The sequence below is a fragment of the Spea bombifrons genome, chromosome 9, assembly GCF_027358695.1.
Source record: "Spea bombifrons isolate aSpeBom1 chromosome 9, aSpeBom1.2.pri, whole genome shotgun sequence".
Lineage (NCBI taxonomy): Eukaryota > Metazoa > Chordata > Amphibia > Anura > Pelobatidae > Spea > Spea bombifrons.
This window is the reverse complement of record NC_071095.1, coordinates 11,409,817-11,423,362: the sequence shown is the minus strand read 5'-3', so window position 1 is coordinate 11,423,362 and position 13,546 is coordinate 11,409,817. Positions and strand designations below refer to the sequence as shown.

The 13,546-nt window shown below is 42.8% G+C and overlaps 3 protein-coding genes across 4 annotated transcripts in view; all 3 read right to left on the bottom strand.

Annotated features, from left to right (window-relative positions):
* The window catches only part of NDUFB1 (NADH:ubiquinone oxidoreductase subunit B1), a 69,461-nt gene extending 67,424 nt beyond the window's left edge, over nt 1-2,037 (bottom strand). The window contains exon 1 of the mRNA XM_053474742.1: nt 2,034-2,037. The gene's annotated coding sequence lies outside the window, so the exon portion shown is untranslated. The remainder of the gene's footprint in view (nt 1-2,033) is intronic.
* Nucleotides 1-13,546, bottom strand: part of GON7 (GON7 subunit of KEOPS complex) — a 118,842-nt gene that overhangs the window by 14,268 nt on the left and 91,028 nt on the right. The window lies entirely within an intron of this gene.
* Nucleotides 907-11,850, bottom strand: LGMN (legumain). 2 transcript variants are annotated; one of them, XM_053474727.1, is made up of 14 exons: nt 11,747-11,850; nt 8,230-8,387; nt 5,924-6,021; nt 5,456-5,537; nt 5,279-5,364; nt 5,075-5,150; nt 4,634-4,696; nt 3,748-3,814; nt 2,950-3,068; nt 2,652-2,741; nt 2,070-2,273; nt 1,799-1,969; nt 1,380-1,447; nt 907-1,163 (listed from the first exon to the last, which is right to left on the bottom strand). In XM_053474727.1, the coding sequence occupies exons 1-14, from the start codon at nt 11,826-11,828 to the stop codon at nt 1,121-1,123; spliced, it is 1,407 nt and encodes a 468-aa protein (XP_053330702.1). In that variant the 5' UTR covers nt 11,829-11,850; the 3' UTR covers nt 907-1,120. The 2 variants fall into 2 exon arrangements, with proteins under 2 accessions (XP_053330702.1, XP_053330704.1); XM_053474729.1 differs by having other exon boundaries at nt 11,742-11,818.

Here is a 13,546-nt window from a genome sequence, read left to right as displayed (position 1 = left end):
GTTACTCTGCTTAGCTTCTGTAACTCCGATCCTGCGCATGATTCTAGTGTTATGTCTCATGCCTGCTCCAGGGTGCTTGCAGGACCCAAGTTTTGTTTGGATTTCCACATCCAGCCAAGTTTAGTTCTGGATAACATCCGCTGCTATGTCAGGGCCCTGGTATGTGGCCGCACAACCCCAGATCCTGACAGGCTGTTGGTCATCTAAAGAAGAGACCTCTGAGGCATTCATGACTTACAAAAAAAAGAATCCATTTTTTTGGACAAACATTTTAATTACTTTTCAACAAGAAGCTGCAGCACAGGATTTGGTAAATTCCATCCCAAATAAGCAGAGAAAAGAATTCTGGGCAACTTTAAAACATTTAGTTTAATATAAACCCCTTGGACATTCCAGATCCAAAAGGGGTTAATACATTCAGCCTATGAGAGACATTGATCTTGGCTCGTTACCGGGCTGACGCCTGCCCATGTGCACACACAAAGGGTTAAACGGAAAATTTCATAACTAAACAATTTAATGCCCGGAGGCGACGGCCGTTAACCAATCAACTCGGGTTTAAAAATCACTCTAATAATTTAAAAACGGTAAAAACTCATGAAAAGAAAAAAAAAAAAGTTCCGATCGCAGCTTCCAAAATCTCAAAGGAAAAAAAAGAGTAGCTAATAAAGAATTTTTTTTTAAAAAAAACATTAAAATAAGAAAGAAGCTCATTCTGTCTAAAAACTATCAACAAAAATAATCAAAATGTAAGTGCCCCGTAGAGAAGTAAGGCTTTAACTCTTTGAGTGCCATAGAGGTGGGCACTTCATTGCTGACCAACACTGGACTTAAAGGGTTAAATGTCAGTAATGCGGGTAGTTGAATGGTCAGAGGACAGGAGGCAGATGGGGGTCTTTACAATCACCAGCTGACTATAGTGTATTCCCAATAGCCCCCCGCTTTGGTTTACGCCGGTTCAGTGGTCCCAGCCCCTGTAAAAGAACTTAAAATTAATTTAGGACTGGTTGTTTTTAACCCCTTGCATGCCGTGTACTTGAAGGGTTATGTCTGTGATGATTTTAGCAGCAGCCGGTGAGGGTCCGCACTCGATCGGTGGTCCGGGAGGACGGTCTCCCTATCAGTACCAGCCCCGGCAGACCTTATCCATGGACCCCTGGATTCTGCAAGTCAAAAAAAAAAAATAATAAAGTAATGAGGAGACCGTTGGGGCCATTATGGGGCCGTCAATATTATAAACTTAATGTAAAAAAACAAAAGGTAACCCGGGAGGAGGGGGCAGATATGTTGTAAATGTTTTCCTATTAAAAAGGGGGAAAAAACCAGAATAATGGGCGGCCGTCCTAAATCCCACCGCCGCGGATCGGATGATCGGTTACCTTTCCAACGGGTATCCAGCTTCACACAGATTGGCCAAAACGTAGAGCTGCCTCATGGCGTATTCATACTGCAGGGAGAGAGTCAAACGTCGTTTCAATTATCAACATATAACAGCGGCAGCAAGCAAACCGGCATCGCTTGTATATCCCACCAGTGACTGTGCTGGCAAATAGCGGAAAACAACCCTAAATCGAACAATCTTAGGTATCTATGGGTTTTTTGCTTTACTGAGAGGGTGGTAGATAAGTGGAGCAGCCTCCCAGCAGAAGTGGTAGAGGGTAATACAGTGAGGGTATTAAACATGCATGGGATAGACATACGGCTCCTGAATCTAAGACGAGACCAGCGACTGATTAAGGTTTGAGTCTTTACAGCAGGAGAAACTAGACGGGGGCCGAAAAAGGGCCATATGTCATACCAGCGGGGAGTGCCAGTTAAAGCACCGGTGTTTGAAGTGTTCGGCGGCACCGATGTAGCAGTCGTGGTCCTTGAGTGGGACCTGATCGTTCAGGAGATCCTCGCTCAGCTCGTTGGCGTCCGTTACCAGGTTCACGATCTTCTTCATAGATTCTTGGATCAATTCCTTGGCCTGAATGAAGAAAGTAAAAGAATGATTTACTTTACCCCGGGGGGGCAATAAAAAGACCCCAAACGCACCCAGAGAAGAAACGTCTGCCCCATGAACTTACCTCTTGGAGAGATCTGATCTCCGACACGATTTTCCTGGCCTCCAGAACGTTGTTGGCGGCCATGAGTTTTCTCTTCAGGATGGCCATGGGCACCTCGGGGCTCGGGGTCAGGTCGAGATTTCCCACGGGGGGCTCCATCTTCATCGGGGGGGAAATGTTTTTGTTGCTTCCCTGGAACTGCTTCACCTTCATCATGGAGAGAGTCTGGGGGGGAAAAAAACAGAATAACGACCCAAATAACACAACAGGTAGATCCCTAGGATCCCGACTCCAAGGGATCCGGTAACCGGAAGCTGAACTCAGAATCGATTGGCAGAGGGAATAACCAATAACATTCAGAGGGATCCAATTGGTTATTAGTCCTTAAAAAATAATGGATGTTAATTACCAGCGGTGGCAATCAATGTAAGAACTCACTGTGAGATGTAAAGGGATGGGGTTTGGCTGAGCTTCTAAAAAAAGTCCTACGATCACTCAGACGGACCCGTTGGCCGGAGATGTTTTTAGAATTACCAGATTTTTTTTCTTTTTTTAATTTCATTTAAAAAACACTAAATCGGGGCGAGGGTCTGCGGGACGAACCTTGTTGCCGTACTGCATGACGTGGCTGGAGTTTGTGTGTTTCTTCACCAGCTTAAACTGCTTGTGAAGAGTTTCTTTGGTCAGATCCTCCTGTAAACAGCGCCAAAAAAAGATGAAACATCCAAAAAGTTAAAACCCCGAGCCGCGATATATATTATAATATCGGTAACGTGTTATTGAGCAGGAAGGGGAGGACACCAAGAGAGCGTCGGGCCCTAATGGGTGCACCCCTAGGGACGCCTGCCCTCCGCCTAGCGATAAAGTCCCTTTCTGCCCCCGATACGGCCGTCCAACTCACCACGTCGGAGTCTTCCATCCAGCTGACGCTGTACAGGTCCCCCAGGTACGTGTCCCGCTCCTTGTCAAAGTAACAGGCGTAGGACGACTCGTGGGGATTGGCCGCTGTGGTCGCGTAAACTGAACAAAAAAAGAAACGCGTCACCCTCACTTTTCCCAAAAAATTGTAAAATTAGCTTTTTTCCCCCTTAATTTCCGGAAGAATATTCCGCGACCGGAGCGGCACGGGAGCCCAGGGTGCACTCTGAATGTTGTGACATTCATGTGACGAGCGCTCTCTCATCGCGGTAATGAGTAGACCGTCACATGAGACCCGCGCAGGGGTTTCTGTTCTGCAATCTGCGGTCAGTAAAAGTTACATACGTTACGATTATATAAATCATTAGCCACGGCTGCACTGTAACACCCATTACTCTGAGTCATAGGAATGATAGTCTCCCAACAGCTGTTTTTCAGGCTTGTTAAGGTCCCGGGGATCGGTTGCATTCTTTAAAGCTAAATCTGATGACATCATACAATGACAACTGTGCAGAATAATGACCTCAGAGTAACATATTCCAGCAGAGCGGGAAGCAAGGCTGGGGAGATGCGTCTGGGGACGGCCCCATCGCTGCAGTCTGGAAGCACCTGGGATAAGTGCAGTTGTATTCCGCTCGCGCATGTCGCCGAGAGGAAGACATAAGGATTTTTTTTACAGTTTGTCTGAGATGACTTTAAGTAGCCGGGGCAGTTCTGCTCAGGGTGCGGCAAGATGTGAGCCGTGCCTCGGATAATACCCCATGTTCTGCCCCTCGCTCACCGTCAATGCTGTTGGGAAGGTGCTCCATCATAGAACCGGATTCACAGGCCTCGATGTAAAACACCATCTGCCAAGGGAAAAAGAAAGATTTGTTATTTCACCCAAAACAACTCTGGAACCGGTATGATGTCATCGTTCTACGACACGCTACTTAAACCTTATCTCACTGCATATTACAGCAGATGTTAGGGCAGCCAACATCCCCAAACAGCTGATCTGTCTCATTTTTGTCCCGCAAACACCTTGCCAGAGCCATCCTATACCCCAAACAGCTTGCAGAGCCATCTTATCCCCCCAAACAGCTTGCCAGGGCCATCTTATCCCCCAAACAGCTTGCAGAGCCATCTTATCCTCCCAAACAGCTTGCCAGTGCCATCTTATCCCCCCAAACAGCTTGCCAGTGCCATCTTATCCCCCCAAACAGCTTGCCAGGGCCATCTTATCCCCCCAAACAGCTTGCAGAGCCATCTTATTCCCCCCAGCTTGCCAGGGCCATCTTATCCCCCAAACAGCTTGCAGAGCCATCTTATCCTCCCAAACAGCTTGCCAGTGCCATCTTATCCCCCCAAACAGCTTGCCAGTGCCATCTTATCCCCCCAAACAGCTTGCCAGGGCCATCTTATCCCCCCAAACAGCTTGCAGAGCCATCTTATCCCCCAAACAGCTTGCAGAGCCATCTTATCCCCCCAAACAGCTTGCAGAGCCATCTTATCCCTCCAAACAGCTTGCCAGGGCCATCTTATCCCCCAAACACCTTGCCAGTGCCATCTTATCCCCGTGTAGACTGATTCAGCATGCAGGATTGGGGAGAGAGTGTGAGCAAGAGTGTGAGAAGCTTTCAAAGGCCCGTTTGTAGGCGCTGAGGTCCCCCGTAAAGATTTCTTACCTTTCTGTACTTTTTATTCTCGTACATATACTGAATGGTTTCAGACAGATTTTTGGCGTAAAGCTGGAAATAAACCGGAAAGGAGAAACGTTAAATCTTTGGCGACCAATAATAACGATCGATAAATTATTTGACGACGATGCAGTAACAGCACGGGCCAGAAGCTGCGTCTCTTTAATCTTTTGGTAAAAGACTCCCAAAACCCCCCGTTTTATCTTGTAGCTGCTTTCCTTTCGTTTTTGTGAATCAGAGAACAAAAAAAAAAGTTAATAAACGGAAAGTTAATAAAGGGAAAAAAATATCGTTTAGGGTCACGGTCAAAACCGCTAGAGTTTTGCTTCTGTTTTTCTGCAGGTGGTGGTTATTTTTTTCATCCTTTGGGTGATAGAATTTCTGGAGTTTAACCCTCAATCCCGGGGGGGGGGTTAGAAATCCACTTACATCGTCATCGGGGAAGGCCAGCAATCCCTCGGCTCCGTGGTCCGTGAAGTACACAAACACGTGGTCATCGGGGCCGCTGTAAGAGACAGAGCAGGTTGCCAAATCCCAGGAGTCTATAACATTCTCGGCCACATCGGCGACTCCATAATACTCTTTTGGGGAAGAAAATTAAACCCCCCCCGGGGGGGTGGGGGGGCGACCTACCTATTAATGACTTTTCCTGATCCTGTTCCTTTCACCGCTTCGGCGTCTCCTTTTAGAACAGCGAGGAAGTTTTCGGGGGTCACGTCCTGAAAGCCGAGGAAACAATGAGTACAGAAAGCCCAGCGCGCTCCATAAACTGCCACCCGCTGTGGGGTGGAGAGTTACTGTGCGACCTACCTCCCCGGTGTAGTCCTTCAGGACGCCTTCATACACGTTAGTCCCGTTGGGGCGGTTAATGATAACGCCTTTGGTTGGATTTCTAGAATATATTACAGGAAGATCCAATAATAAGAGGGTGGTAGATAAGCAGAACAGCCTCCCAGCAGAGGTGGTAGAGGCTAATACAGCGAGGGGAGTTAAACATGCATGGGATAGGCATACGGCTCCTGAAACTAAGTTACATTAAATGCAAATAAATAAATTCAACTGAAAATGCTTAGAAAATCTTGAAACTAATCTGTACCTGTTAAAAAATACAGATATATATAAATTCTCAAATATTAAACAAAATAAAAAAAATTCTATATTTATTAAGACAAATTTAAGGAGAAATTCAGAGAATTTGCAGGAATCGGACGCGGGATTCGTTGCTTAGGATCGTCATTCCTTGTGCCAGAGACTTTTCCTTTGCCGTGTCATACTTACTCGGTGTCGTTCGCGATGTCATCGTACATCATAACGACGATCTGTTCATCCGGAATGCCGTTCCTCTTGACGATCTGGTAGGCGTGACACACGTCGGCCTGCGGAGAGAGAACGGGACGGATTCACTAAACTATGCAATGCGGAGATCCCCGCGCGGACCCCCTACCTGAACACCCGGGCTCCAGATACCTGAAGACTCAAACCTTAATCAGTCGTTGGTCTCGTCTTAGATTCAGGAGCCGTATGTCTATCCCATGCATGTTTAACCCCCTCGCTGTATTACCCTCTACCACTTCTGCTGGGAGGCCGTTCCACTGATCTACCCCCCTCTCAGTAAAGTAAAACCTCCCCCCATTCCAGCTAATCCCAGACGCTGAGTTGAGGACTCCGTAGAAAGTTGAATTGCGTTGTTGGTCGCTGCTACTAACACATGTCATGCGCTGACTTCCTATTCTTGGACCGGTATCACTTCCTTACACCCCCGGCTCAGTCACCGGCAGCCCCCGGCAGTCACCGTCACACGGCTGCTTATCAAACAAACAAAAATCACTATAAAATGTGGCAGTCAGGAGGTTTATTCCGCCGACGCCTGCAGAAATTATATACTTCCTGACGTAAGAAAAAGAGAAAACACCAAAAATCAGCGTTTTCCACTCGAACACATGACTGACGAGGACGCCTCATCACGATATTCAAGATGAACGCAACAGAAACTCTTCCCTGGAAAGGCTGGGGTGGCGGAGGGGGGGTTTAGTAGCCGGATCGATTAATAATCTGAATCTAAGACGATGAAGGTTTGAGTCTTTACAGCAGGAGAAACGGCAGACTAGATGGGGGCCGAATGGGGGCCGATCTGCCGGCAGCAAACACTTTCCAAATGAACAGATATTGACTCATCAAATGTGTTATATGCTTAATTGAGTAACCTGTATTCAAGCAGGGATATTAACCATAACACCAACCGGGAGTCTTTCACACTATCACAGCGGGGAAAGAAAAGGAAGGAGTCGGCTCCAGATCTGCCCCTTCACCCCGTGACTGGGGCAAAAACCCTTTGTGTGTTTAAGGGATTTCATAGATGAGTAAGAGCCCTGGAGATGCTTTTTAATTGGAAAAAATCAAGTGTTTGATTGCAGAACAAACTCCGTAATGTAAAGGTCGCTCCGCAGGGCTCATCAAACAGCGATACCCTTGACTTTTAAATAAATTGGCCCTTAGCACTTCATGCGCACCTTTAAGTGCCCTCACCGGCTCCGGCAATGTTTGTTTGGGCCGCCGTGCCACCGATTGCTTAACTCCTCACTGGTTGTGTTTCTGAAGACTACACAAGGCGCTGTCTGCCGCACCCCCCGGGGTTTCGGGGGTCCCGTCCACTCACGTTCACGCTTACGCAAACAGACCGCAGCCGTTCCAGTGAGTGCCTTCATTGGGTCAATCGTTTTGTCCTGATGAAGACCTCACTAAGGTCGAAACGTTGGCATCGCGTGTTATGGTGTAAATAAATAGTTTTGCACTATTTGTTGCCTAATTATTGGGATCAAACATATTATTATAATTTATATTATTATTTAAATATGCATCACTATGAATAATAATTTGAATATTTATTATTACTATGAATAATAATAATTATTATTTAAATATGTGTTATTAGCATGAATAATAATAATAATTTAAATATGTATTATTAGTATGAATAATAATTATTATTATTTAAATAATAATTACTAATTACTATTATTATTATTAGGATCAATCCCCTGATTCCACCTCCACTACATATTGAGATTAAATATATTTGAGATATTTTTCGTGTCTCGTTTTTTTTAAAAAATTTTTATTGACTTTTATGCAGGGTATTTACGTAACCACGGATACCGATGGGATTTCGGGGAGACAGGAACGCCGAGGACATCGTAGTTTGCGGGAAGTTCAAAGAGAAACTATTATTATTATTATTATTATTATTATTGTTATTCCTATTTATTGTTTGATATAGCACCACGTTCTGTACGCATCACCACGTTCCGTTTCCTGGAAGTGGATATTTGCATATGTTTCTTCTCTGATTCTGCCCCAGCTTGTTATTCTGAATTCCCCTCCTTAACTGAGATCTGCCCCGCTGATATTAGATGCCTCTCGGCAGATATAACATCACGGAAGGTGCCGTTGGACATTAGAACCTGATTATAAGGCTAAATCTATGTTAGGGGGTCCTCGGGCTGGCTGAGAGTTGTGGATGGAAAGTTCTGCAGTGCTGGGGGTCTTGCTGGCCGGACCTAGGGCGGCAGCATATGGGTTAATACCTGATGTCTGTAGTTATACCATCCTCTGGATCCGGCCACAAGTAACACCCAGTGCTTGCCGCTGTCTTCTGGGTCATCGATGGGCAAAGCGCTGGCGACCAGGAGGACCCCGAGCACCGCGGTCACCGGTAGAAGCATTCTCCTCCAACCCAACGAACCTGCGGAGAAAAACACTTATTATACATTTAAAATGCCGTACCCGTCACCGAATCACAAAGCTACTTTTACTGAAATAACAGAGGATAAAGCAGTAGTTTGCACATTATAATAATAAACTTAATTTATTAATAAATAATATATCATATTTTCATTAATAATAATAATAATATTACAAATAAAATGATTGCCGTTAATAATAATACCATTATATTTGTTTTATTACAACATATATCTCATATAATAATAATAATACTTTATTTGAATATATCATATAATAATAATACTTTATTCGAATATATCATATAATAATAATACTTTATTTGAATATATCATATAATCATAATAATAATAATACTTTATTTATTTGAATATATCATTTAATAATAATAATACTTTATTTGAATATATCATATAATCATAATAATAATTGTAATAATAAAAATACTTTATTTATTTGAATATATCATATAATAATAATACTTTATTTGAATATATCATATAATAATCATAATAATAATAATAATTTATTTATTTGAATATATAATGTAATAATAATAATACTAAGTGAGGGTACAAATAAAGATTATGATGGCGACACCTTCAATGGGAAAATGTTATTGGTGCTTGAAACATGACACCGCAACGAGCAGGTATTGAGGGGGCACGTGGCACACAAGGGTTAAAGAAATGGATAGATCGCTAGTCTATAACTACAAGTCGCAGCAAAATGTGTCGACACCAGGAAACCGATCAGCAGAAATCCGCCGCTCATTAGCATGCCGGGGAGTACAGGCAAATATTTAGCGATGTGTCACATGACCCTCTGGCACGGACTGATAACATGTACAAGTTCACGGGAAGTACACGGAAGAAGTCTGTATAATCCCACGCGCTATTTACTAAAAAGGGGGAAAACACCGCTGTACGGAATGAAAATTATAAACACAGAAGCTTCCCCCTCTTAGTAAATCCACCCCACGGCGCAAGTTTTTTGGGGGTATTAAAGAAATTACAATACGGGTCAGGGAGTCAAAGTAGAGATCAAATGCGAGGAGCAAGTGACCCGCAGCAAATAAACGTAACAAAGAAAGATAGAATGATGTTTGTTTATGATGTAAATATTAGGATTTCAGGTCATTGTAGTTTTCTTGAAGTGGTTATGAAATGGAACCGAAAACCTGCAAGAAAAGCCTGAAAGTTTCAAAAAAACCGCTCTGTGATTTCTGAGGAAACCTTTAATGTGAGATTTTGGATTGATGATGCAATAAACGTGCTTTACGGGAAAGCCGCAGGATCTCCGGGACAAGGTGCTCCAAAACGTACGTTTGCAAAACAAATGTCGTCTTTCTTCAGCTTTATTCATTACGAATAGTTTCAAGAGAAGGCTCTCTCTCTCTCGCAAAGAGACAGTCCCGTTTAGTAGACAGCTGGGTGTCTCCTGAGTTTAACTTTAGAAGGTAAATAAAAGGAATTAAAAGCAGATGTTACGTAAGGAAGTTGTGCTTTATTGAGAGGGTGGCAGACAAGTGGAACAGCCTCCCAGCAGAAGTGGTAGGGGGTAATACAGCGAGGGTATTAAACATGCATGGGATAGACATACGGCTCCTGAATCTAAGACGAGACCAACGTCTGATTACGGTTTCAGTCCGCAGCGATATCTGGATCAATAAACTGCTGCCAGCCTAGCGCGGCCCCTCCGGCCCATTCTCACGGGACTCAGCACATTCATTAAAGCCCGTCAGCAGTTCACCCACAGTAGTCCGCTAGGCCATAGTCAGCTCGAGCGGGCAGGCTATCCTGCAGTGCAGGTGTTAATCTGCAGCCATTAACCCTATAGATGACTGTCAGATCACATGACTTTTGAGTCTTTAATCAGTATCCAGAAAAAAAAAACACCCAGAGGCAAGAAGCAATAAACAAGATGTAAGAAGATCCTCCCTCTGACCCGCCTCGGTCACGCTGAATCGTCACCACGGGAAGAGAGATCCCGGATGGGTCACGATGAATATCTCTGCTGGGATCCTGTACCTTTTCCCTTTAAAATACGTGAAGGGTTTAAACAACGTATAAAAGGGAAGGATCTCAGGACAAGGGGCCAGATCCTTAAACCAAAGGGTCAGGGGCTTAGATGTATTATAAGAAGGTTTTACTTTGAGGGTGGTAGATAAATGGAAGAGCTTCCCAGCAGAGGTGGTAGAGGGTAATACAGTGAGGGTATTAAACATGCATGGGATAGACATACGGCTCCTGAATCTAAGACGAGACCAACGACTGATTAAGGTTTGAGGTCTGACGGCAGCTGGTATACGGGCAGGTTACGTGGTCCGTACAGATTATGTGGCAGATCCGGAAGATTCACTTTGTTGGGTTATAATAACAATGTTGCGAAATAAAGTAAGTAAAGTTGAATGTATCCCTGAAAGAAGCAGACAGTTGGGGGTCTACAATAATCTTCACGGCAAACAGCCGCACTTGGTTTAGCAGCGAGATCAGGACCAGGATCCACAGGGATCCAGAGCAATCCACAGGGACAGGTATGAAGAACAGGAAGAACCCGGGGGGACCAGAGAGGGAAACGACTAAAATGTACTGGGACAAGAAGATTAGAAGCTTTATCCATTGGACTGGCCAAGCAAAAACTACCACAGGGACTGCCCAACCAAGCGATCCACTAGATCCAAGATCACCAGAGATCTTCTAAGAGAAATCAGGCTGTAGAATCTCTGTGACAGATCAACACCCTCAAAGAGTGCTGTGATTTACGGAGTGTCATGCAGCCCCCCCTGCCCCTTCATCTTGATTATATGATCTCGTGGACCTCCAAGCTAGTTCAATGTTAATGGATCTTGAAAGGGTCCCTGTACAGCTGATCCCTGGACTTGCGGATCTCTTAATTATGAGACCCTACGCTAGAGGATCCCAAGACCTTCCGATGCACATCAGATCTCTGTGAAACCAGTTCCCCAGGATGGCAGATCTCTGTATCACCAGCTCTCCATTTCTCATATATCTTTATCACCAGATCCATGTACTACCAGGTCCCCAGTTGCCAGATCCCTGTATTACCTGATCCCAAGTCAATACTTCCTTATATTACTGGACTTCCACTTATCAGATCTCTGTATCACCAGATCTCCAGTAATCATCAGATCTCCAGTAATCATCAGAAACCCAATTATACAGAATACATAAACTGTTATCAGATCCCTGTATTACCAAACCTCAGCTATCAGATCTCTTCATATCCCGATCCTGTTATAAGATCTGTTTATAGCCCGATCCCTAGTAATCAGATCCCTTTATTATCAGATCCCTTTATTACCAGATCCCCAGTAATCAGATCCCTTCATTACCTGACCTGTCAGATGCCGGCTGTGGTTTCCTGTCTGTGATCTGCGTGGACTCTGCCCAGACTGCGGCCGGTATGTAGCAAAACACATAAGGGGAGGAGCCCGGAGTGACAGGCAGCTCAGGCAGCCAATACCCGACACAGGCATGCAGCCGGGACAGGGTATGAGTGACAGCTCTCTCAGCCAATCCCCTGCTCAACCAGCCCTATCCCTGGATCACATTGCTCTTGTCTCGTGACCATGACTCACAATGGAGTATTTGAGGAGAAAGTGGCCTCCCTGTTCCCGAAAGAGAAACAAATATAATAATACTATTATTAACATGCATTGCTTTATATAGCACCACCATATTCCGTAGCGCTGTACAATGGGTAGACAGGACATAACAAGTAGTATATAACATAACAATTTGACAATTTTACACAAACAAGAGGTGAAGAGGGCCTGGGTCAAACCAGCTTACAGTCTAATAATAAATAAAATATTATAATAATAACAAAAAAACAAATATAATATTAACCCCTTAAGGACCGGGCTTATTTTTTCTTTTTGTGCCCGAGGTTGTTTTAACACTTTTGTGGTGCTTGTGTTCAGCTGTAATTTTCTCCCCACCCGTTTAGTGTGCCCACACACGTTATATATTGGGGGTTTTTCAGGATAAGATGGGGTTTTTTTCAGATACCATTATTTTGATCATATCATCTTATTTACTATAAAAACAATAAATAAAACATGGTGAAAATTTGAAAAAAACACCTTTTATGACTATTATTTGAAAAATCTTTTACTTCTAGAGATATGTGTGATCAAGGACAAATTCCAGATGTACATGAAAAAGTTATTTCTTAGAACGTATCTAACACATATATATAACTTTAAGAAAGTTATAATTCTTTCCACTTAATTTTTCCACTGAATCTGGATTGATATCTAAGGACCAGTTGGGCCACAGCAACAAGTGGTGGTGAATATAATGGTTTTATTATTCTGAATAGAGGTGAATTTTGTCTCCTTCTATATAGAATTCCCTTCTTCTGGGAAATAGTATATGACATTATAGTATATGGCATTATAGTATATGACATTATAGTATATGGCATTATTGTATATGACATTATAGTATATGACATTATAGTATATGGCATTATTGTATATGACATTATAGTATATGACATTATAGTATATGGCATTATTGTATATGACATTATAGTATATGACATTATAGTATATGGCATTATTGTATATGACATTATAGTATATGGCATTATTGTATGTGACATTATAGTATATGGCATTATTGTATATGGCATTATAGTATATGACATTATAGTATATGGCATTATAGTATATGACATTATAGTATATGGCATTATTGTATATGACATTATAGTATATGGCATTATTGTATATGGCATCATTGTATATGGCATTATAGTATATGACATTATAGTATATGGCATTATTGTATATGACATTATAGTATATGGCATTATTGTATATGGCATTATAGTATATGACATTATAGTATATGGCATTATAGTATATGACATTATAGTATATGGCATTATTGTATATGACATTATAGTATATGCCATTATTGTATATGGCATCATTGTATATAGCATTATAGTATATGACATTATAGTATATGGCATTATTGTATATGACATTATAGTATATGGCATTATTGTATATGACATTATAGTATATGACATTATAGTATGTGGCATTATTGTATATGACATTATAGTATATGGCATTATAGTATATGACATTATAGTATATGGCATTATTGTATATGACGCTAT

Excerpts from the sequence above, each read along its gene's own strand:
- LGMN (XM_053474727.1), bottom strand. The coding sequence starts at position 11,828 with ATGTGTTTTGCTACATACCGGCCGCAGTCTGGGCAGAGTCCACGCAGA. Across the intron at positions 4,697-5,074 it reads TGGCCTTCCCCGATGACGAT|CTTTACGCCAAAAATCTGTC; the intron begins GTAAGTGGATTT and ends GTTTATTTCCAG. Across the intron at positions 1,164-1,379 it reads GCTGGATACCCGTTGGAAAG|AATCCAGGGGTCCATGGATA; the intron begins GTAACCGATCAT and ends TTTGACTTGCAG.